General features: G+C 43.3%; 1 protein-coding gene across 2 annotated transcripts; it reads left to right on the top strand.

Annotated features, from left to right (window-relative positions):
* Window positions 1-2,633: 2,633 nt before the first annotated feature.
* LOC113143245 (protein FAM122A) lies at window positions 2,634-9,357 on the top strand. 2 transcript variants are annotated; one of them, XM_026328760.2, is made up of 9 exons: window positions 2,634-3,783; window positions 4,207-4,291; window positions 4,591-4,647; window positions 5,040-5,086; window positions 5,164-5,218; window positions 5,678-5,742; window positions 5,853-5,911; window positions 6,124-6,208; window positions 6,299-9,357. In XM_026328760.2, exons 1-9 carry the CDS (start codon window positions 3,695-3,697, stop codon window positions 6,420-6,422), a joined length of 666 nt encoding a protein of 221 aa, XP_026184545.1. In that variant the 5' UTR covers window positions 2,634-3,694; the 3' UTR covers window positions 6,423-9,357. The 2 variants fall into 2 exon arrangements, with proteins under 2 accessions (XP_026184545.1, XP_026184546.1); XM_026328761.1 differs by having other exon boundaries at window positions 2,661-3,783; window positions 5,856-5,911.
* Window positions 9,358-9,941: the final 584 nt, after the last annotated feature.

Here is a 9,941-nt window from a genome sequence, read left to right as displayed (position 1 = left end):
CTTTATATACCGTTGGGTAGCTGACGTTAACTACCTTATTTACTTCTAATTTGAAGTACTTTATATACCGCTGGGTAGCTGACGTTAACTACCTTATATACTTCTAATTTGAAGTACTTTATATACCGCTGGGTAGCTGACGTTAACTACCTTATATACTTCTAATTTGAAGTACTTTATATACCGCCGGGTAGCTGACGTTAACTACCTTATATACTTCTAATTTGAAGTACTTTATATACCGCTGGGTAGCTGACGTTAACTACCTTATATACTTCTAATTTGAAGTACTTTATATACCGCCGGGTAGCTGACGTTAACTACCTTATATACTTCTAATTTGAAGTACTTTATATACCGCCGGGTAGGTGACGTTAACTACCTTATATACTTCTAATTTGAAGTACTTTATATACAGCTGGGTAGCTGACGTCAACTACCTTATATACTTCTAATTTGAAGTACTTTATATACCGCCGGGTAGCTGACGTTAACTACCTTATATACTTCTAATTTGAAGTACTTTATATACCGCCGGGTAGGTGACGTTAACTACCTTATATACTTCTAATTTGAAGTACTTTATATACAGCTGGGTAGCTGACGTCAACTACCTTATATACTTCTAATTTGAAGTACTTTATATACCGCTGGGTAGCTGACGTTAACTACCTTATTTACTTCTAATTTGAAGTACTTTATATACCGCTGGGTAGCTGACGTTAACTACCTTATATACTTCTAATTTGAAGTACTTTATATACCGCTGGGTAGCTGACGTTAACTACCTTATTTACTTCTAATTTGAAGTACTTTATATAGTGCTGGGTAGCTGACGTTAACTACCTTATATACTTCTAATTTGAAGTACTTTATATAGTGCTGGGTAGCTGACGTTAACTACCTTATTTACTTCTAATTTGAAGTACTTTATATACCGCTGGGTAGCTGACGTTAACTACCTTATTTACTTCTAATTTGAAGTACTTTATATAGTGCTGGGTAGCTGACGTTAACTACCTTATTTACTTCTAATTTGAAGTACTTTATATACCGCTGGGTAGCTGACGTTAACTACCTTATATACTTCTAATTTGAAGTACTTTATATACCGCCGGGTAGCTGACGTTAACTACCTTATATACTTCTAATTTGAAGTACTTTATATAGTGCTGGGTAGCTGACGTTAACTACCTTATATACTTCTAATTTGAAGTACTTTATATACCGCTGGGTAGCTGACGTTAACTACCTTATTTACTTCTAATTTGAAGTACTTTATATACCGCTGGGTAGCTGACGTTAACTACCTTATATACTTCTAATTTGAAGTACTTTCCATACCGCCGGGTAGCTGACGTTAACTACCTTATATACCTCTAATTTGAAGTACTTTATATACCGCCGGGTAGCTGACGTTAACTACCTTATATACTTCTAATTTGAAGTACTTTATATACCGCCGGGTAGCTGACGTTAACTACCTTATATACTTCTAATTTGAAGTACTTTATATACCGCTGGGTAGCTGACGTTAACTACCTTATATACTTCTAATTTGAAGTACTTTATATACCGCTGGGTAGCTGACGTTAACTACCTTATATACTTCTAATTTGAAGTACTTTATATACCGCTGGGTAGCTGACGTTAACTACCTTATATACTTCTAATTTGAAGTACTTTCCATACTCAGTACTGTAGTACTTGAGTAAATGTACTGAGTGGGTTCATTATGAGGTTTTTAATGTTTTAAATCTTTAATTTCTCTCTCTAACCTTTTTGTATGTTGTTATTTTGCTCAGGACACTTGTAAAAGTAGTTTTTCACCTCACTGAGGTTTTTTCCTGGAAAATACTGATAAATAACGATAAAGTCCAGTTCATATGATTTCAGGCCTCCCATTGTTGGTGAGGAAGAACCATGTGAGCCAGGTCAGCGGTGTGGCTCCCTGCTGGGTTTTTAATAGCTTTTGGACAACAATGGAGGTCTACGGCTCAGACCCATAAGGTGAACCAGGTTCTGGATTCACACACATTCATTGGTGCTGTCAGTCTCTGGATGGGATCTGGACTCAGTGACACAAACATACAGAAAATCACCAGGGTTTTCCTTTAATGTTTGTCTGGATTGGACTCAGGTTCAGGTCTCCAGTCTGGTCTCAGTCTGGGGAAACTGGCCTGTCCCGAGGTGTCGAAGGGGTTAACCGAACATGGAGCCTCCTGGTGTCCTGTTTCACCATTTTTTGGAGATGACGACTCAGAGCAGATGGAGGATTTTGGGGATTCATGACAACAAAGGAAACACCACAGCTTTCCAACAACATTCCTGTAATATTCAAGGCCTCAGCTTTTCCCTGCACGTCTGTTTTCTCTGAGACTGTTGTAACGATCCTGCTGAACGTTCTGTGCTTTGTTTATTACTTAGAGCAAACATGTACTTTCACTGCAGCCTGGTTATTTATGTTGATGTTACTGCAGTTTGTTGTGTTTCTGCTTTGGACCAAACAAAAGACCTTTAAAGTCTAAACGTTTGGGACGTTTCTCCCTTTTTTCTAGATTTATATCAATAAATGAATCTGTGACAAATGTAATTATCAAATAATTTAATTAACTAACATTAAATCAGTCACTGGAGCAACTTCCTGCCTCATGTCCATTCAACATAAAATACAGTTTGTTCTGTAACAGGTTTCTGTGAATACTCTTTTCTAGTCTTTTTGCATTTTCTTAAACTATTTTTTGTCCTATTTTTGCAGTTCTGTGCCTTTTGCACTCGTTCTGCCTCTGTGGTTGTTTAAGTCACTACTCCCTGGTTTGTTTGATCCAACCTGCACTTTGTAATATAAAGTCCCAATAAACACAATTAAGCAACAACAATAAGTTAAATGACCCCAGTGTTCTGTTGGTTCTGTGACAGAGACTGTTAATATCCACAGAAACTAAAGTCCCTTCATTTATTTATTTTATAAAACTGATGCTCCTGCTCGTGTTTTTCTGTTGCAGTTCCCCGCGCGGCCTGAAGGCGGCGCTGTTTTCACGCCTGGTGAACTCTGTATTTGGTGAAGGACTATGTTGAAAAATCTTTCAAACTGTGAATTTGCGGTGTTTCCGTGACTCCTGCGGGGTCAGCTCGGTGTGTCCGGGGGCTCTGTGACCGACTCTCCCTGCGGACCGTGGGCCCGGCCCGGATGGGACCTTTCCGGGCTGCTGGGCGCTTTTCTGGTCTCTGGAGGTTTTACTGCAAACCAAGTTAGCTCAACAGCTAACCCTAAAGTCACGTCACCTGAGCGGGTCCAGTGAAAAGTTTGGCCGCGGATGCGGGACAGTCGGGTCCCGCATTAATCGGCGGCAGCGACGAAACTGCGTCTGGACTGTTTTTGCGCGGGATCGTATTTTCTGTCGTTTTCACGCGTCTGTGAATTTTGTCGTTAGAGGCGGCGGCGAGTGACGCGTAGCTGCGGTGCCAAATGTCGGCGGGACCCGCAGCCACACGGGGATAAAGTGTCGGAGGGAAATGCGGTAGACGGGCGGCGGCCTCGGTGTTCAGTCCCGCGGACTCGGCGGCTCAGGGTTTGCCTCCCGTGAGGCCTGCGGGTCGGGCTTCCACCGGGCTTGAGTAGAGCCCGACGCCGCCGTCGAGCTGCCTGAGGCCGGCAGCCCGCGCCGCCACCGCCGGGCCCGTCGACCGAAGGATGGAGCGGATGGAAGTGGACCAGTGCGCAGGCGCAGGAGGCGGGGCTCTCCGCAGGTCGAACAGCGCCCCCATGATAACAGGTGTCAGGTCAGTGGTACTGCACGCAGCTGTGCATGACCGGACTTCACTTCAAAAACATGAACTTTAAAGTTGTTTTGTTTGTATGTGGTTTCACACATCCCGTGTCATATGACAGAAGGTATTTTGGTAATGATTACAGCTCAGTCTTTAGTTCGGCATAGCTGTAATTTACCGAGCAAAATAAAACATACTTGTAACAACACTAACAAAGTTGAAACATATTACAAAATGGCTTCAGCTTTACAGTATGTTTTTTATTCTTATATTCCTGCTTCAAACTTATCTGTGGTTTAAAGTTTTATTTGTAGTGCACTTACACACAGGCATCACCTGTGTTGTTATGGCAGTGCAATTATTTATGTTGACGTTATTCTAATTTCTAATTAAAACTCACTGGATGTATATTTATTGTTTTTGTCTGTGTCTCAGTGATGGGATGGCAGTCTTCAGTCCTGTGTCCTCGGCTCGGTACAGACGCAGCAGTGTGTCCATCAACCCCAGCTGCCCTTCGCAGGTCAGTGACATTTTAACGGCAGCAGCTGCTGATTCTGACAGCACCAATGAATGTGGTGTCCTCGGCCTAATGTGTGTGAATCCAGAACCTGGTTCAGCTAATCGGTCTGTGTCCATCAAAGCCTTAACATTGTTTGGAATCTACTTTCAAACTTGTGAAATCGTTATGTTCATGAAAACAAAATAGTTTTTCCTCAGAGCCAGATGCAGCTGGTCCAACATGAAACTCACCACATTTCCCCTCCTGGTTTTGGTTTGTGCCGATTTTCATGCTCGGTTTCTTTTCTTGTCGTCCTGCAGTTCGTATCTCTCTCTCCTTTCTCTCTGACCGGAGACAGACTGGACCACAAGAGGCAGGTGAGGACACATTCAGGCGTCCTCCTCCACAACATTTTTCTCCTCTGTTCATTCACACAGACACAGTCCTGTCTTTGTCCTGACGTCTGAACAGGCTGATCCTCTCTACACTGAAAACTGGATAACACTATTTATGTTTTGCCTAAATGAAATCTGAGCTCAGTTATTTCCTCCACATTATTCAATTTCAGAGGTTTGTCTCAAATTTCAGATATTTCAAACTATCTTACTAAATTTGAAGCCTGGTGACCTCGCGACCTCTGAACAATGATCACAGAAAGCCACAGGGCAGGGTTTGAGTACTCGCAGATAGCGCAGGTGTTGTTGTTGTGACGGACCCTGAAGCCCAGACCATCACGGTGGTCGGTAACAGCTGTTTGTGTCTGATGCAGGAGGAGAACATGGAGATGACGCTCAGAGGGAGCCTGCAGAGACTGAGGTACAGTACAGTCACAACACTGTTCCACCTCTTTAAAGTTTGATCCAAGTGTAAATAATCACCCCTCCCTCTCCCAGTGCTTCCAGTCTGTTCCCAGTTCCACCAGTCAGTCAATGGCATGACCACGCATCGGTGAGCATCTCCAAAACAAGATATTTTACTACCAGGCTTTTATTTTGATGGTTTTTGGACGTTCCTGTCAGTTAGGACACTAAATCCAGTTTGCAGGGTTGTTTTTAAATCTAGATCAGGATTCACTGATCAGATTGGTCACATCCAATGTAGATCAGAGGACTAGAACTGAATCCAGACAGGGGTTTCAGACTTACCTAGGTCAGTCCGCACTACAGGTCACAAACTGAATCCAGATCGAGCAGACTGAAACGTTTAGACTCTTAAAACTTGAGGTTTCAGTCTAAGTCCAGATCAAAGGTCTTAAACAATACCAGGTTACAGCCTGAATCCAGATGGACGGTTTCTGACTAAGGCAGATCAGACACTTCAGTCTAAGTTCAGATCAGGTGTTAGGTCTAAATCCAGATGAGGGATTTCAGTCTGATTTCACATCTGTTTTCCATCTTTTCTTTCCAGTGGTTGGAGTCGCAGGACAGCGGTGTCACCCCAAACTCCTCCCCGAGTCCCACCAGGAGGTTCAGGTACACACAGACAGGAAAAACCCTTCCATGGTTTTATTCTGTTATTAGGGGCTTCTGTGTTTTTTGTTTTGGTTTCTGGACTCCGACTCATTAGTCTGATTATTGTCCAGCAGACCGGCGGTCAGTGGCACCGTGAGATGGCCCGCGTTAACTCCACTGAAGAGGAAAGGTAACTAAAAACCAGAGTCAGTCTAAATCAAAAATTAGAATCAGCTGCACTTTACTGACTGTTAGTTATTAGGGGTTCAGGTCCAGTGTCAGGTCCTGGTTAGCAGGTCTGACACTGGACCTGTAGTCATCTGATACTAACACACCAGTTTTATTAGTATCAAGGTCTGATGCTGACTTCTTTAAAACACAATTTGAACCTTTGTCTCTCAGGTGGGGTGGAGTCTGATGGACCCCCAAAGAAACTTTTTGTTGCCGGGGTAACAGATCCCACGCACCGCAGCAGCTACACGGTCAGGTGAGGCTCACCTGGAGCACCCACAGTCTTGTTAAACAGTGAAAGGAAACTGATGATTTCAGCGTCTTTCTCTTCTTGTCTCCTCCTCAGTGTCTCTCAGTCCACGGCAGACTCTCCTCCCGCAGGAGGTGTCAGTCCTCAGTCCAGCCCTCTGTGTCTGTCTCCTCCCCCTCCCTTCACCCCCTTTACCTCCCACCAGCACCCTGGACACTAAACCCCACCTCACCCAGATCCAGACCCTGTCACTGTGGATGCAGACCGAGCCCCAGCAGCTCCAAAAAAACAAAAACAAAATAAAACCTGGGGAACATTGACCTCATTTCTCTTCCAATCAGATGCCAGCATTGCTGTAAGTCCCGCCCCTTCCTGTGACCACATTTGATGGACTGAAAAACACATCTCCACTTTCAGTTAAGTCTGGCCCTGCTCCCCGACTGGGTTTATCCTCATGGACGGTGTCCCAAGATGTTTTTTACAGCGAAGAAGCTTCAGATTGAAGTTTGATTTCTGTTGGTTGATTGACTTTAAACCAACATCAGTCATCATCTTAATTTCTCTTCAGTTAATCCCAGTTAACGTTGGTCCATGTGGTCGGCACAAACTCATATTTCACTGTGTCCCATTCAGAGGACTGGAGGTCACCAGACCAGCCTTCTCAATCGAACAGCCTAACTTAGGACTCCTCGTCAGTGTTCTTCCAAGATCACAAAAACCTTTTGGGAGATGTTTTGAGAACCATGCTGCTTGTGTCCAAAGACAAAAGTCTGGAGTTGCACTTCTGCAGAAATGTACTTAAAAGTCCAAATGGACCCACAGAGACGGTTTGGTGATGACAACAGGCAACTCGACAAGAATAAAACTGGTTCTCATACTAGGACAAAGAACAGGCTGAAGACAGTCTGCTCTTTTTCTCAGAGAACTTAGAACAGGACTACAGACGCCTTTCCCATTTGTCCTGGAGGCGAAAAATATGCTGCTGCTTGGATGGATAAATCAAAATGGCTGCTTATTGGTGGATGCAGCTCCAGTCCAATCTGACCCATCAGTCGGCAGATTTCCAGATCTTCTCTGATCAGTTTTTCAGAGGTTTGGAAGACTTTCTAACAAGGTCTTGAGTTCTAATCAAGACATAAACACAGTTGGTCTGAATCCGAGGCACTTCAGGAACTTTGGTTCCACCTTCAGTGATCCGGTCGACAAGAACTAAACCAGATGGAGACGCTTCAGCAGCGACTGAGCGTTTTGTCCTGGATTTGTACTTGTTGGAAGTCAAGTATGTAAACTTATTGATCTCTCTATCAGGAAGATGTAGAACTGATCTGATTGACGTAGACCTGGTCCAGGAGCCAAAGTCAGGAGTGTCCATGACTGATGGGTCTGTGGAGTAACATCTGGACTCAGCCAGCACTTCATCACATCTGTCAATCAGAGTTATGCACCTGTTTTTCATTTCCGCCATCCAGTTTTATGGAATGCATGTGTAGAACCTCTGCTGAGGGTGGACAGAGTCTGAATACACAACAATCTTATGCCATAAAACTGAATCTAAAATCCAGATGAAAGTGCTGCAGTGTTTGTGAGGCCAAAATTAGTTGTTTTGTTTTATGTTTTTTGGGGTTTTTTTGAGCCAAAGCAGCTTAAATGTGAGTCAACGTGATTCAGAGCAAAGTTTGTTATTGAAGTGAAAGACAAGTTCTAGTTGTTGGGCAGGACTGGCTATCCCTGGATGAACCATTCTGGATTCTCCAGAAGAACCTTGGCAGACTCCAAATATTCTACAGGCTGTAAAGGTTTGGAGGAGGTTTCGCTGTAGGACGATGGTCTGATAAAGTGGCTCCTGGTCAGCAGGAGCAGGAAGAGCTCGGCTCTGTTTAATGTGTATCTATATGTAATTATTCTTCAACCTGCAGGGTTTGATTGTACATATTGAATCTGCAGGTGGATTTAAATTTTCTGTTCGATTTGTTCCAGACACTTTGATTCTGGTCGAACTCCCCGTAAAACATGACTGAGGACTCCGGTTTTCCAGTCAGGAATCCACTTTGATTCCTCTGGGCTTCTTTCTGACATCAGTTCTGTCTTTTCGCACTTAAATGCCCTAAACTGAAGAAGCTCTCAGCTGTAGGTCGTGATCTGCAATAATAACAAATTACTCTGAGCTCTGTGTCGTTACACAGGAACTAATGTGAGTCCAAGCGGTGAGACGCACTTCACTTTTTATTTGATCGGATTTTGCACAAACCTGCCATTTCATGTTATTCAGCATTGTCAGTGAATTCCACATTCACCCTGAGAATAATGTCCAACATCCAAACATCCACAACCTCATCACGACACACGGTGTCCACGAGGAACCCGAGAACACCCGGGGCCACAGACCCACTGAGGGGCCCGAGGTATGAGGCGCCCGAGGTCTAAGGGGGCGGTAGTTTCAGAATAAGCTGCACTTCCAGCGTTTGCACTTGCACAGTATTGTACAGTTTTGTACTGTCACTCATCGTTGTGCCTAAACATATCGTCACATTTTGAAGGAGCGACCTGTCTCTGACAGGAAGTGGCTCCTGGTTTCTAAACACCTGACCCGTCACCTGTGAGGTGTGTTTGTATGTATTTCATAGACTTTGTTTTTATGCAAGTGTCTTTACTCCCCTCCCCAAAATCTATTTTCCTTTACTGAAAACTTTGCACAGTGCTGGTTCAGTCTGTTACAGGAATCGTCACGTAGGAAATGCTGTTGAGTTTTGTTGCTTTTCTCTTTCTTCTGCTTCTCTGTCCTGTTTTAGACAAATCAAAGTACGAGTGTGTGAAAATAGACGTTCATGGTTCAGGACTTGTTGGTGTTTGGACTTTCTCAATCACTTTAACAAATACGAACCATCTTGACTGGACGTAAAGTTGAAAGTGTGAGAGACTTTGATGGACTTTGATGAAACAGGATGGACTTTTCTTTGCCAAACTCTTGAAGGTGAACAGACACAAACTGTAGCTTTAAGGACGTTTCCTTGTATTATTTGAACTTTGCACACTCGCCATCCTGGACTGGAGGTAAATATGAAGAGAGGAAATGTTCTTCTGTAGCTGGATCCAAACTGCGATGAGGATCTCGAAGGTTCTCGCTCTGTTCTCGTACCGGTTTCTGCTTCAAACAGTTTTTAAGCCAAAAATTCTTCATCGAAATGCAACGGAAAAGAAAAATCGTTCAACAGCTGCTTGTTTTTATCATCGCCACCTTTTCTTCGAGTCCCGACTGGATCCGCTGTTTCTTTGGCCTTTTCTTGAAAGTTTCTCAGGGCTCAAATCATTGAAAGTCCCATGTTGTTGTTTTTCTTTTGAATTAAATGTAAATTTGAGGAGTGTTTGGAGATTTAATCTCTTCTGTCAGTATCGGATTCAAACGGTTAAACTCCACTGAAGGATTTTTAGCTGTGGCTCTAAATTCGATGAATACGATGATAAATGTTCTGACCAGTGGCTTTAAAATCGCACAGAAAAACCTCTTGTCCATGATCATTTCCTGTTGTGCTTCTTCTGATGGGCTGAGATGATTTTGGCTCTGCAGACACTTTTCCCTCAGGCTGTGAAAGCGATGAACCTTTTTCTCATTTGAACCAACGCAAAGTTTCTAGTTTTACCGACACATCGGTTTCCTGAAGTAACAGAAAAGGTTTTGATGTGAGAAGGTGAAACGTTGTTGTGTCAAGAAACAAATAATTTGTGTCAGTAACAAGAAAAG

The sequence above is a fragment of the Mastacembelus armatus genome, chromosome 14 (genome assembly GCF_900324485.2).
Source record: "Mastacembelus armatus chromosome 14, fMasArm1.2, whole genome shotgun sequence".
In the NCBI taxonomy this organism is placed as follows: domain Eukaryota; kingdom Metazoa; phylum Chordata; class Actinopteri; order Synbranchiformes; family Mastacembelidae; genus Mastacembelus; species Mastacembelus armatus.
The sequence above is the reverse complement of the archived record's forward strand: the minus strand, read 5'-3'. Positions and strand labels throughout refer to the sequence as shown.